The 15,426-nt window shown below is 44.4% G+C and overlaps 1 protein-coding gene across 2 annotated transcripts in view; it reads left to right on the forward strand.

Annotated features, from left to right (window-relative positions):
• The window catches only part of TMEM255A (transmembrane protein 255A), an 85,399-nt gene that overhangs the window by 10,775 nt on the left and 59,198 nt on the right, over window positions 1–15,426 (forward strand). For both annotated transcript variants that reach the window (XM_049767602.1, XM_049767603.1), the window contains exons 3-4: window positions 7,909–7,971; window positions 13,515–13,604. In XM_049767602.1, the coding sequence (XP_049623559.1) occupies window positions 7,909–7,971; window positions 13,515–13,604 (153 nt within the window). The remainder of the gene's footprint in view (window positions 1–7,908; window positions 7,972–13,514; window positions 13,605–15,426) is intronic.

The following is a 15,426-nucleotide window of genomic DNA, read 5'->3' on the forward strand; positions in this document are numbered from 1 at the left end:
ACATGCAAGAAAAGCACCCTACCTGCTGTACTAACCCTCTAACTCTAAAAATGGATTTTAATGAACACCCCAAAGAAGTCTAATTCAGATAGATCAGCAACAGCCTGAAAACTAAAACACAACAATTCAAGTATGTTTAGAGATAGAACAAGAATGAGCATAGCAAAACATTTTAAGATTCTGCACTGATTTTTTTGTTTCTTTTGATTTTGGGCCACACCCGGCAGCACTCAGGAGTTCCTCCTGGCTCTGTGCTCAGAAACAGCTCCTGGCAGGCTCAGGGGACCATATGGGATGCCAGGGATCGAAGCCGGGTTCGTCTCAGGTTGGCTGCATGCATGGCAAACGCCTTACCACTGTGCTATCACTCTGGCCCCTAATTGTCACTTGAAACAAATTACTAGTCTTCAAGATTTTGGTTATCTAGAACAATGAAAAATGTGGGTTATTTGAACCTTTGCGCTTTTTGCACTCTACTTAAATGTGTTAACAGTGCCTGAGCATTTAAAATTTCAAAACAGATCCAAGGAAATAACTCAGTACATTGAGTAAATACTGGAGCCCAGGGGATAGATTTGTCTCGTGACCATCCAAGCACTGCCAGGAGCTGTCCTGAGAACCACACTAGGAATAGCCCCAAGCACCACCAGGTGTAGCTTCAAAGCTAAAATAAAGGGGGGTGCGCACGGAGCGGTGGCACAAGGGGTAAGGCGTTTGTTTGCCTTGCTTGTGCTAGCCTAGGACGGACCACAGTTCCATCTCCCAGCGTCCCATATGGTCCCCCAAACCAGGAGCGATTTCTGAGCGCTTAGCCAGGAGAACACCTGAGCATCACCAGATGTGGCCCAAAAACCAAAAAAATAAAAATAAAAGGGCCAGAGAGATAGCACACTGGTAGGGCATTTCCCGAGCACACAGCCGACCACGGACAGATGGTGGTTCGAATCCCAGCGTCCCATATGGTCCACCCTGCCTACCAGGAGCGATTTCTGGGTGTAGAGTCAAGAGTAACCCTTGAGCGCCGCCGGGTGTGACCCAAAAGCTACAAAGAAAAATTATTTTATTTTTCCAAATCAGACGAGGGAAGGAGCAATTATTAGATTAGACCATTTCCAAAATATAGAGAGAGGTGCTCATCATACTGTCTGAACTGAATTTTTTTAATTCAAGTTGTCAAAGGAACACACCTGGTTTCAGTAATTTATTAGCTTCTAATATTCAACACATATTCCAATTCCAGAAGAGTTCCGGTGTCCTTTCTTCTACTATGGAGGCCTTAAAAAATAAAATAATAACTAATGCCTGAGATGGCCAATGATGCTGAAAATGCACGGAGGGACCCTTCTCCAACCTTTGATCAAAAACCAAGAGCTTAAAATCTCTAAATGTGTTTCCCAAGCAACCCACAAGGTGGAGTTGAGCACCTGATCAAGCATAGAGGTTTGTTTGTTTGGGGTTTGGTTTTGTTTTGTTTTGTTTTGTTTGACCATCATTGCAGCAGATGTGCTGTTAGGACCCATACCAGCCTGTTTTTCTTTCAGCACAGCAGCCAGGAGTTAAAGCCCCATTTCCTGGAAGGCTCCATTCACTGAAAAGTCTATCATTTTCTGTGGAATAGTGGGAGAGAGAAACAGAAATCATTAAAAGAATCAAACCCTTCACTAGCTCAGTGTGACTTCAGCTTCACATCGAAAGACTTTGATCAAACCAGTGGAGCTGTGGCTGATGTGAATGTTCAGGAAATAGAAAGAGCAGCTCTAAGGAGTAGGATATTGTGATTTCTATGAGTTAAGGAGAAATTTTGTCTACCTCCTAATGAAAATGTTTCTACAATAAAAGATCACTGGAAAATGTGAATGTCTATTCACTAAGTATAACTCAGAGTTGAGACTTGGGGCCGGTGCAATAGCACTGTGGTAGGGCTTTTGCCTTACACTTGGCCAACCTGGGCAGGACCTGAGTTCGATCCCCATCATCCCTTATGGTCCTCCGAGCCTGCCGGAGCAATTTCTGAGCACAGAGCCAGGACTAACTCCTGAGTATTGCTGGGTGTGGCCCAAATCCCCAACCCCCACAAAGATGAGACTTGAATGTTAGAAAAGCTGCCATATAGTTCTAATCCACATTGACTGCCTAGTTTACCATTCAAATTTCTCCTCAGATGCCTTTCCCTGGTCTCCCATTACTATTCTTAAATTGTTTATTCAGGGTCAGAGAGAGAGTACTAGGAGTAAGGTGATTGCTTTGCATAAGGCCAGCCCCAGTTCATCCCTGGCGCCACCAGGAGTCATTTGAGCACTCCAGAGCACAAAGTCAAGAATAGTCCAAAAGCCCTGGCAAGTACAGCTCAACTACCCTTCCTCCACAACCATCAACCATCCACACGATCAACCATCCTTTTTTTTCCACAAGTGGCTGTGCTCAGGGCTTATATCTAGCTCTGTAATCAGGAATCACTCTTACTGGGACTCAGGCTCATTGCGATCTTGAAAATCAAAACCCAGATTTTGTTTTGTTAGATTTAAATTGTATTATAAAGCAATAGTCATTAAAACAGCTTGCTATTGGAATAAAGGCAGACCCTCAGATCAATGGAATAGACTTAACTATTCCGAAAATGACCTCCATACACACAATCAATTAATCTTTGATAAAGGGCAAAAAAAAAAGAAAATCAAACCCAGGCTGTCATATAAGGTAAGCACTTTATTTGCTATATTATCTGACCAGCCCCTGTCTATAATCTTTGAATTCTCTGTCATTGATTTCATCTACCTACACTTCCTAGAAAATAATTCATATTCTTTGTGACAGAGAATGGACTTATATTCTCATCTAGCTTTGTGAATACAGGTCTACAATTCCTTTTCTGACCTGTTGAGCCAGAAATGTATGGGACTCTTTAATTCAAGAGATTTCTGGGGCTGAAGCAATAGTACAGCATTAGGGCATTTGCCTTGAACATGGCTGACCCAAGATGGACCTGGGTCCCGGCATCCCATATGGTCCCCTGAGCCAGGAGCAATTTCTGAGTGCATAGCCAGGAGTAACCCCTGAGTGTCACAGAGTGTGGCCCAAAAAGGTGAACCTTCTTTATCTCTTAAGTATATCTTTTTTTTTTGGTTTTTGGGCCACACCCGGCAGTGCTCAGGGGTTACTCCTGGCTGTCTGCTCAGAAATAGCTCCTGGTAGGCACAGGGGACCATATGGGACACCGGGATTCGAACCAACCACCTTTGGTCCTGGATCGGCTGCTTGCAAGGCAAATGCCACTGTGTTATCTCTGAGCCCTTGAATATATCTTAAAAGCACTCATCCCCCCATGAAATCTTAGAGCTAGAAATTATTTAACAGCCTTCCTCTTCAAGCCACACCACATATGTTGTCCCCTTAAACAAGTTGATTCCTACCACCATCTAACCCTACCATCATCTTTGGATATGGCTTATTGAACACAAATTGCAGTGCCAGTGTGAATGTGTCAGTAGTCCCAGCATCTCTGCATGATGGCACCTTTATGGCTCATATTTTTTAGATAAGGAAACTGATACACAGAAGATGAAAGGACTAAGCCAAGGTCATTTAGTTTTTAAGTAGCAGAGTCAAGGATCTGAATGCAAAATTGAAGTTTTTTGTTTCTCTAGCCCTTTCTTTACACCTCCTTTAGTGGTCTTTAACCCTAGAGTCTGTCTCCCCTCAAGTAGATCATGAGCTCTTGAAAGATAGGCATCATGACTTCTTATTTATCTCACAAAAAATAGTGAATGTTAGAAAATGGTTGACTTGGAGTCAAATCGGAAGGAAAGAGGAGGGACTAGATAAAGCCATTGACTGAGGACTATAAGGTAAGGTCCATGGGGAAGAGTTTTGAGCACTTTGGTGGTGGCGGTGAAGGTATAGTAACTATAGACATCAACCATAAGCATTTACATCATTGGCTTGTTCTTCAAGTCCATGTTCCCCCTTGAACAGCATCTTGCTTCTTTGTCTCTGCTGCTTTGCTTATTTCTACTCTTGAAAAGCCCAAGTGCTCTCTCTCAAACTCGTACTTCTCCCATTTTCCTCTCACATTTTTCTAAATAAATTTCAATTAAAAAATGACAACTGCCACACACATCTTTTAGTATATTCTTGTATTTCTTAGCTTAAAAAGGGGGTGATCTTACTAAACCCTCTTCTGTATAATAATGACTTTACTGGAGACGCAATATTTTAAGAATATACTTGCTAAGTTAAAAAATGACCAAGCTTTGGGGCCAGAGTGATAGCTCAGTAGTAGGGCGTTTGCCTTGCATCTAGCCAACCTGAGACGGACCCAGGTTTGACTCCCGGCACCCCATATGGTTCCCCAAGCTTGCCAGAAGCTATTTCTGTGTGCAGAGCCAGGAGTAACCCCTGAGCACTGCCAGGTGTGGCCCAAAAACCAAAATAGAACAAAAAAGACCAAGCTTTGAAGCTGGAGCAATAGTATAGCAAGTAACGCACTTGCCTTGCAAGCTACTTATCTGGGTTTGATCCCCGGCACCCCATACATGAAATAGATGCCCCCAATGGGCCAAAGTAAGGTTGCAGAGGTGGCTCAGATCCTGAGCCCATAAGGAATGATCCCTGAGTGCAGAATCAGGAATAAGTCTGGAGCACCAGTGGATGTGACTGAAAAACAAAAATACAAACTTGTTTCGTGAACAAACACACACAAACACAAACCCATATACCATTTACATCATTGTAACCATGTTGGCTTAAATATAATAAAAATAAATATTTCTTAAATGATCACTTACTAACCTGAGACTTCCAATCATGGAATACCTTGTCTTTCCAGTCAATTCTATGAGGCTTCTGCCCACCTCTTGGTTGTGGTCATCAGAGAATTATTTGAAATGGCAAAGATCTTTATTTCCTATCTGAGGGCAAAAACTAATATTGGAGTTCAGGAAATGTTCAGTAAGTATCTGGAGAAACTAATAAACTATACAGTAAATTGACTTAATTTCCATGGAAAGATAAGATAGAATATAGAACTTTCTTAGGAATTAGAACAATGTTAAGATTTTCCAGTCGGGCCCAGAGAGATAGCACAGTGGTGTTTGCCTTGCAAGCAGCCGATCCAGGACCAAAGGTGGTTGGTTCGAATCCCGATGTCCCATATGGTCCCCCGTGCCTGCCAGGAGCTATTTCTGAGCAGACAGCCAAGAGTAACCCCTGAGCTGTAACCCCACCGGGTGTGGCCCAAAAAAACAAAAAAACAAAAAAAGATTTTCCAGTCAAATTTACCTAGAATCAAAATAAATAAACAAATAAATAAATAAATAAATAAATAAAAATTAAAAAATAAAAAAAATTCACCTAGAATCGGGGCCAGAGAGATAGCATGGAGGCAAGCCAGTTGCCTTTCATGCAGAAGGTAGTGGTTCAAATCCCAGCGTACCACATGGTCCCCTGTGCCTGCCAGGAGCAATTTCTGAGCTTGGAGCCAGGAGTAACCCCTGAGCTCTGCCAGGTGTGATCCAAAAACCACAAAAAAAATCACCTAGAATCACTTAAAATTAACTGTATTTCAAAACAAGAATAAGAAGCACTAAAACCATAACTAATATTTACTAGTTCCCATGTGTCAGACACTATACAAAATGATTTGGATGTATTATCATCCTGGTTAAGACACTAACCAAATTCATTAAGCTAGCAACTAGAATGGAGTATTTTACAGCTATGAGAAAACATGAAATTTTGCTGCAACTTAGATGGATTTGGAGGGTGTTGTGCTGAGTGACTTGAGTCAGAAAGTAAAAGATAGGGCTGGAGAGATAGCATGGAGGTAAGGCGTTTGCCTTGCATGCAGAACGTCGGTGGTTCAAATCCTGGCATCTCATATGGTCCCCCGTGCCTGCCAGGGGTGGTTTCTGAGCGTAGAGCCAGGAGTAACCCCTGAGCGCTTCCCGGTGTGACCCAAAAACCAAAAATAAATAAATAAATAAATAAGAAAGTAAAAGATAAATTCTGAAAGATCTCGCTAGTATGTGGAATATAAAAACTCAAAGGGATTAGATAATGCTCAGTGGAAATAAAGCTGAGACTTTCAATATACCTGGGGATTAAAGTGGTGTGAAGGAAGATAGGAACCATGAGAAAATGGTGGAGGGACTGGTGTAGAACTCTGCAACTGTAAGAACTTCCATACTATTGTAGACTGATATAATTGAATGGACATTTAAATTTAAAAAGAAACAACTAGGAGCCAGAGCTGTGGTGCAAGCAATAAGGCATTTGCCTTACACATGCTAACCTAGTTCGGATGGTTCAATCACCTGGTCTCCTATATGGTCCCTCAAACCAAGAGCGATTTCTGAATGCATAGCCAGGAGGAACCCCTGAGTGTCACCGGGTGTGGCCCAAAAAAAGCCAAAAAAGAAAGGAAGAAGGGAGGGAGGGAGGGAGGAAGGAAGGAAGGAAGGAAGGAAGGAAGGAAGGAAGGAAGGAAGGAAGGAAGGAAGGAAGGAAGGAAGGAAGGAAGGAAGGAAGGAAGGACTAAAATTGAAAAGAAAGGGCCAGAGCGATAGCACAGCAGTGGGACATTTGTCTTGCATAGGGCCGCGACTGGGGAGGGACCCGGTTTGATTCCCCGCATCCCATATGGTCCCCAGCCTTCCAGGGTGAATTTCTGAGTGCAAAGCCAGGAGTAACCCCTGAGTGCTGCTGGGTGTGACCCCAAAACAAAAAGAATATTCTCTTGTGCACATTAACATTTCGTCTATTATTCGCTGGACAGCCCAGCAGAATATGTCAGACTGGGAACGAAACATTCCTTCCTTCTCTTTTATTCATGGATTTCTGATGCAACCACACACTTTGTCTCACCCAGGTTCTGTCCAGCTCTTGAGTCCATCAGCTATCCAAACCTCAGTATAAAACTGGGGTGTTGGAAGGGGGTGTCTCACTTTGAAATAGATGTTCCATTGGGCCAAGGCAAGGTTGCAGAAGAACACCCAAACCATGAGTGAGGCTAAAGTCAATGAAACTATAACCCTGAACCAGTTACGATTTATTGGTTCATTCTCACCGCTTTTTACTTCTTCCATTTCCCTCCCCATCAATAGCCATCAGCTAGCGATCCTTTTCAGTTGAGCCAAACAGACCCGTCCACTTATTAGCTAATCAGAGAGGAAAGTGGCTGCAGCTCCATTGAGCCATCATCCCGGCCACTTAGATAAGGAAATTGTTTTGCAGGGTTTTACACGGCCATTTTGCTCGCCCTTTAATGAATGCGTTCTTCCATAAACGGAGCAGAGCTGAAAGAAGAGGTGAATAAGTGCTAACATAAATTGCAGCAGGGGCCAACCACAAATAGAGGCTTTCAAAAAAAAGCCTTCTTCCTCAAAGTCTAGGTTAAGGTGTTTACTGATTTCTAAAGCGTTCCCTGGGTTTGATTAGCGTGCCAGATGCATCCCAAATGGCCCTTTTAAACCTATATTTTGTAATTCATGCTTCAGAGTACAAGGTCTCTTTTCAGAAAAAAAAAAAAGAATGATAAACATCACAATATAATGTGTGCTTTTTACCATTCTATGTCTCCTAATGACTCACCAGGCAGATGCTAGGTAATGGATATTGAAATGGAAATGTGCAGGCTTCTGAAAAGCTATGGTTGACCTTTACTTTCAGTTTTTCGGGTACAGGAGGTACATTTTAGGAGTAATTCATATCTTCTAAAAGGAAACAAATTGGCAAATGGAGGGAGAAAAACTTTGTACATGATATATTTGTGTAAAGAACAACTGCAAAGGGGCAGTAGCCTTTTAGCACTCATTACTTTGGATGCTTCTGAATTGGTTCCAGGAGCTGGAACAAGCATGTGGTTAAGCTGACCAGCTTCTCATGTGTCATATATGCCATGTTGTTTTGCAGCTCGGCTTTGGTTCATTCCTTGGAATCATTGGCTCCAACCTGATTGAGAACAAACGCCAGATGGTAAGTTTGCTTCACTATAGCCTCCCATTGATAGTGAGAAGTAATATATTTCTGCAAAATGGCCCAGATTGTGTCTGAAAAGAAACAATAACTTGCCTTTGGCTGGTAACAAGTCAAGGGCATTTGTTTTGCAAGTGATCCTGTGACAGGGAGCTTATTTTCTTCTCGTCTTGAGGACCTCAGCAACCAAGCTAGCCTCTTTAGGTCACAGGTCTTGAATAATCTGGGTCTTGCCCTTCCTTTCTTCCTTGCTCTTAAAGGAGTGCTCCTGCTTCTCCAGCCGGCTACTGTGCTTATGTAGAAAACATTTGCTTCTTGTTTATTGAACCTCCCCATCCCCATTGTCTCTGGGGCATAATATCTGAAGCAAGTTTTCACGGAGGGTTCCTGACTTTTACAGAATGACAATCTAGGGGACTTGGATTAAGAGAATATAGAGGGGCTGGAGTGGTGGCACAGAAGTAAGGCGTTTGCCTTGCACGCTGCTGACCAGGACGGACCTGAGTTAGATCCCCGGCGTCCCATATGGTCCCCCAAGCCAGGAGCAATTTCTGAGCGCAGAGTCAGGGGGAACCCCCATGTGTCACCGAATGTGCCCCCCCCCCCAAATAAAAGAGAATACAGAAATTTGGCTCTAAAAGGCAGTACATTGGGTAGGGCACTTGGTTTGCTCACAGCTGACCTGGATTTGATCCCCAGCACCCCATATTTGATTATCACCAATGTAACCCCCAAAGCAAACAAACAAAAAAGAATACACATCAAAGACAAAAATAGAAGCAAGCAATGTGCATTGTAAAATTGTAAAGCAAGCTAAATCAGTGCAGTTTTAATACACACCCAGAGGGAGAAGCTTGTTTAAAAGGTTCAAAGGGGGGCCGGTGAGGTGGCGCTAGAGGTAAAGTGTCTGCCTTACAAGCACTAGCCAAGGAAGGACCACGGTTCGATCCCCGGCGTCCCATATGGTCCCTCCAAGCCAGGGGCGCTTAGCCAGGAGTAACTCCTGAGCATCAAACAGGTGTGTCCGAAAAGGATAAAAAAGGTTCAGAGGAGTTGGTTTTGGACTACACTAGGTGCTCCTAGGGTGGAAGGACTCCTCCTTACCTTGGGTTCATGGCTCTAGCCTGCAAAGCTTTTTACTCGGGCCCTTTGAATTCCTTCTCCTGCTTCATGGACAAGTTGGCATATTTTCTGGTTCAGTCTGTTTCCCAGAGGACAAGGGGAAAATGTTCAGACTGAACTGTAGACTATTTTGGAGGTGTCACCCAAGCAGTGTTCAGGGGTCTTGGCCTCACCATCCCCCCAACCCCCAGGAGCTTCTCAATTGAGCTAATCCAGTGAGTCAATGCTAGAACTCTGCAGAACTGGGGATTCCTCCAGCCACCCTGGAAATGCTCAGGGGCCTCCAGTGCCCAACAGGGTGATGCTCAGGGAATTGTATGTGGGGCTGGATATCGAACTATCTCTCCCGCCCCTCATCTTGCAGTCTTACAGGCTTGTAAATCAAGCGGCCTGGTAAGTGGTTAGATGATGGATCGAGGAGGCACTCGAAGTCCAAGTCTCTGTGGCAGCCAGACTGAGCTAATGGGGTCTATTTAATAGCAGGTTTAATCTGATAACATAATAGCTCCAGGGATGGAGAACTCTACTGATATGTTCTCCCCAGCAATGTGGGAAATTACCATCAGGGGACTTCTAATAGTTTTCTTCTTCCATTTCACCTGGACTCCCCTCCTGTCAGTTGTGTTTGCACTTTGGGCTTCAATTATTCAAAAATAACTGGAGAAGTTTTAATTGTGGAGCTGATCAGAGCATAGCTAATCATGCCAGTTTCATGACATTGTTCATCCATTATTTAGCAATTCTCTATAGGGCTGTGAAGACTTCTGGAAAGAGATTTCAGAACAACTCTTGAAGGAAAGAAATAGTTTCTCCTAGCCTGTTAAGATGGGGGAACCTTCGGGTGGTCTTTTTTTTTTTTTTTTTTTTTTTTTGGTTTTTGGGCCACACCTGGTGGTGCTCAGGAGTTATTCCTGGCTATCTGCTCAGAAATAGTTCCTGGCAGGCACGGGGGCCATATGGGACGCCAGGATTCGAACCAACCACCTTAAGTCCTGGATAGGCTGCTTGCAAGGCAAACGCCGCTGTGCTATCTCTCCGGCCCCCCTTCGGGTGGTCTTGATAATGATTTCCTCCTTTGCTCTGGGGAGCAACATAGTGCCATGTTATGTTAATTTCCTCCTTCTTCTAGCCCCCACACAACTATTTCAAAGGGAGAATAACACACTGAGGTTGCAGAGCGATAACACAGTGGGTAGAGTGTTTGCCTTGCATGCTGCTAACCCAGGTTAGATCTCCAGCGTTCCCTATGATCTCCCAAGCCTGTCAGGAGTAATTTCTGAGTACAGAGCCAGGAATAACCCCTGAGCTCTTTTGGGGGTGGCTTAAAAAAACAAACAGGGGCCGTAGAGCTAGCACAGTGGTAGGGCATTTGACTTGCTCATGGCCAACACAGGACGGACACCGGTTCAAATCCCAGCATCCCATATGGTCCCCTGAGCCTGACTGGAGCAATTTCTGAGCGCAGAACCAGGAGTATCCCCTGAGCACCACCGGGTGTGACCTGAAAACAAAAAACCAAACAAAAAATAACTCCCTGAATCTCTGGACAAACCTACCTCCATCACAGGTGAGAGCAAGACCATTAGAGAAACCTACTATCTATCTAGCATGGCACAGGAAATCGAGACTCTAGTGTAGAGTTTCTCAACTGGGGACCTTATGATCCACCAGTGGACCACCTAGGATATTCCCAGGGGGCAGATGTGAAAATCACATTCATGGGCCCTGCATGAGACTAGGGAGCCAACTCTTAGGATGTAGGGGAGAACATACCAGAAGGAAATAATTTGAGGAGATTAGCATTTGTACTACACCTGGCACATAGCACTTAGTTGGCTCTATGCTCAGTGATTCTGTTGGTGGGGTTCTGGGGATTATCTATAGTACTTAAGATGGGACCCAATTTAGTTGAGTGCAATGCAAGAGCCCTGCCAGCTATACTGACACTCTAGTCCAAGGAAAAAAGTTTCTAGTAAGAAAAAATGTGGAGAAACACTCAAGAAGTGCACACAGCCATTTTCATACATGCATATTTCTACCTGCTGTGCAATTGATTGCTTTCAGAGACTTCAACCTGACAGAATGTCTTTGGCCTTTAAATATCAAGAGGTTGAATATTCTTTGTCTTCAATGATGCAGAAGCCTATGTTGGTCATATGAGGCCTTAAAACTGTGCCCGTTATAATCAGATGCCACTCGCCTTTGAGTAACCACTTGAAGGGTGGAAAGAACATTGAGATAAAAGTGACACTAGGCTCTTACATAAGCCAGATGATGATCTCGAGCACCACACTTTCCCTCTTCAGAACCCCCATTTCCACAGGAAAAAAAGAACAGATCTGGAAGCAGGACAAAAGTGCAAAGGGCTAGAACATGTGCTTTGCAGGTCACGTGTTATCCCTGTCACTATATAACCTCTGAGCACTATCAAGTGTGGCCCAGGTGACCCCAACACTACTGATCCCAAGTGGTACTGCATTGCCTGGTTTGAGCATTGAACTACCCCTCCAACCCACACAACCAGGCTATGCCAGGAAAGGTTCGCAGGGTCCCTAAACCTTCCTCAAAGAAACCTTCCTCTTTGAAAATAGCAAGTTTGGGCTGGGTATGTGTGCCTGTGGTTTAACAGTAAAGCATATGGCTTGTTGAGTTTGATCCCTAGCACTATGTAAACACACAGCCCCATGAAGTCCACTCCTGCCATGCTCTAGACACCTAGTTTGATTCTTGGTGATTCATGGCTTTGCTGAGCTTCCCCAGGAGTGGGCCCAAACAATACTAACCAGTAGTTCCCAGTACTGAACTTCAAGACTAAACCAGAAGGCCTTCATGACCAGTTTTAGTATCACCAGGGGGCAGTCTGCACACTAGTTGAGATGCCACCCCAAATAAGAAAAATAGGAGTTTGAGGCTAGGGAAATACTCTAAAGAATTGGAGTGTAAGTCTGGCAGACACAAAACCCTGAGTTTGATTCCCTCCCAGCACTGCATGACCCTATTGAGCACAGTTTGGTATAACCCTGAAGGCCCCCAACACCACTGGGAAGACTCACTCACCCCCAAAAGTAACCTAAACGATGGTACATCAGGTAACATTCTTGTCTTGCATTTAGCTGACCTGGGTTCTATCCCTGGCACCCTACATGGCCTTGAGAGACCCACAAGCAGTGAGCCATGAGTTCAGAGCCATGAGTAATCCCTGAGCATCACCTAGTGGAACGCAACCACCCAAAGAACAGAGAGGTTAGGAGTTATGGAGATAGTTCAGAAAGATGGAAGGCATAGCTAACAAGGCCCAAGTTCAAAACCCAACTCTACATTATCTATAGCACTTCCCGAAATAGAAGGTTGTAGTTTATGACTGTCAAAGGTATGATTTTTTTTTCTGAGTGTAAGAAGAGGCCCACAGTGGAATTATTTCTGCATGCCAGAATTACTATTCTTCGTTTTTGTACTCTCAAAAAGTGTATTTTTTGTTTTTTGTTTTTTGAGTCATACTGGGCAGTGCTCAGTGGTTACTCCTGGCTCTCTGCTCAGAAATCATTCAAGCAGGCACAGGGGACCATACAGGATGCTGGGATTCGAACCACTATCTATACTGGTTTGGCTGCGTGCAAGGCAAACGCCCTACCACTGTGCTATCTCTCCAGCCCGAGTGTTTTTCTTAGTGTGGCCAAAAATGCAAAAAGAAAGAAAAAGGTGGGCTGGAGTGGTAGGACATTTGCCTTGCATGCTGCAGACCTGGGACATAGCCGGGTTCAATCCCCAGCATCTCATATATTCCCCTGAGCTTTCCAGGAGTGATTTCTGAGCGCCTCTGGGTGTGGCCCAAAAACAAAAAAAAGAGAGAGAAAGAGAAAGAAAAAGAGTGTCTGGGGCCAGAGAGATAGCACAGTGGTAGGGCATTTGCCTTGCACGCAGCAGACCCAAGATGGATGGTGGTTCAAATCCCGGCATTCCCTATGGTCCCCTGAGCCTGCCAGGAGTGATTTCAGAGCGCAGAGCCAGGAGTAACCCCTAAGCGACACCAGGTGTGACCCACAAACAAACAAACACACAAAAGAGCTTCTGTGGGCCCTGATGGGACCCCATCTCCTTCTCTCCAAACCCCCTCCATCTTCACTCGCTGCCACTGTGTCATTGAACAGCTGTTTAGGGTGGGAAGAATATTGAACTAAAAGTTAGGGCCACCAAATTCTTGCATAGACAAGATGGTAACCCTGAGCAACCTATTTCGCATCACTGAACCCCCAATTCCAAAGGAATCTGTCCTCTTACATACCCCACTTCACTTCCCTCATAACTGAAAAGAACAGCATCTTGGGGTGACAGGTCGAATATGCCTGGGCCAAGGCTGAGGCCATGGAACCCCCGAGAAGGGAAAGCTAACAGATGATGTTATGTTTCCGCCCTACCTGCAGCTCGTGGCATCGATTGTCTTCATCAGCTTTGGTGTCATTGCAGCTTTTTGTTGCGCCATCGTGGATGGAGTCTTTGCAGCCCGACACATTGTGAGTAGCCTGAGTCCTGATGCAAAGGAAATTGTATGAGGGGCTTAGTGAGTATGTGCTGCATATGTGCAAAGCATGGTGGAGGTAATAAGAGAGGGTGCAGCCAGGATGTGGGAGTCTAAGGACTGACAGTCCAAATGAACACAGTATGGGACAGATGGGCATCTACAGAACTGAGTCTAGCCAGGAGTGTCACCTACATGTGCCTTAGGAATTTATCTTGAACTACAGGTCACAGGGCAAGTTTTCCAAATATAGAGCCATATGTAAAATTTGTAAAGGCAAAGCCAAGTGAACAGAGCCCCAGAAAATGGCCCAAAATTGGCCATTGGGTGTGAGAAGGTTGGGAGAACACAGCAGAGGGCCACAAGCGAGCCTCAAATCTATTTTTGGGGGGCCGGAGTGGTGGCGCAGTGGTAGGGCCTTTTCCTTGCACATGGTTGACCTAGGACAGACTGTGGTTCCATCCCCCAGCATCCCATATGGTCCCCCAAGCCAGGAGCAATTTCTGATCATATAGCCAGGAGAATTCCTTAGCATCACCAGGTGTGACCCAAAAATAAACAAAAAATCTATTTTTTTTGCCTTTTTGACTTTTCTTTCTTTTGGGGTGTGTGTGGGGATCTGTGGGTGGGAAGCATGCTTGCCAATGCTCAGGGGTTTCTCCTAGCTCTGTACTCAGGAATTACTCCTGTTGAGCTTGGGATACCATCTGTGATATGGAGGATCGAACCCAGGTCAGCCACATGCAAGTCAAGTGCCCTACCTGTTTTCCTATTGCTCCAGCCCCTGTCCTCAAAGCTTTCCACAGTGGACCGTTTCCTCCCCTTCTGCAACAAGGTTGAACAGGAGGAAAGATTCCTTTTCTCAGCTGTACGAAAAAATAGTTGGAGAGTAGTAATATGATGGGTGGTGGAGGGATGGAAAAGATCTCCTCTTAGAAACTTCTATCCAGAGCCCACTTCTAGAATTCAAGGGACAAATATTCCCTCCTCTGGAGAAACTCAGGTAAAGGACATGTGAACCCCAAACCTGTGCTCATTTTCAGGAGAAGCCTAAAATTCAAGGCTTTTTCTGTGACTCTCTACAGGAATCCTCATCTCTCTTTAAATGTTTGTTGTTTCTTTTTATTTGTTTGGTTGGGGGGGGTCACACCCAGCGATAGTCAGGGGTTACTCCTGGCTCTGCACTTAGAAATCTCTTGAATCTCCGTCCTGGGTCGGCTGTGTGTAAGGCAAACACCCTAATGCTGTGTTATCTCTCAGCCCCTGTTGTTTCTTTTAACTCCATACATATGACCCAGGACAAAATAGTCCCTGAGTCACAACAAGCTTCATGTCCATTCATGACCCATAATGCAGCTTAAGATTAGCATGCCAACTCAGAAGAAGCAAACACAAACAAGGGCCAGAGAGCTAGTACAAGTGTTAAAGCACTTGCCTTACATATACCCAACCCTGTGACCACACCCCTGAAATATTATTAGAAGAAATAACATTAATTTTTAGGTCAAATCAATTTTAGTTTATGATGCAAATTTAAAAAAACACTTGTCTTTAGACAAGTACAGTAATAAGAATCAACTCTAGTTTTTATTATTGGGGGGTAACATAAAGGGCCCCAAAGGTTAAAATGCCTAAGTTCCATGGAATTTTTGTTGGTTGTTTTTTTTGTTTTTTGTTTTTGTTTTTTTTTTTTGAGGAGATGCGCCCAGTGGTGCTCAAGGATTACTGCTGACTCTGCACCCGGTAATTACTCCTGGAAATACTCAGGAAATGCCAGGGATTGAACCCAGGTTAGCCACAGGTAAAGCAAGCCTCCT

This window comes from Suncus etruscus, chromosome X (genome assembly GCF_024139225.1).
Source record: "Suncus etruscus isolate mSunEtr1 chromosome X, mSunEtr1.pri.cur, whole genome shotgun sequence".
NCBI lineage: Eukaryota > Metazoa > Chordata > Mammalia > Eulipotyphla > Soricidae > Suncus > Suncus etruscus.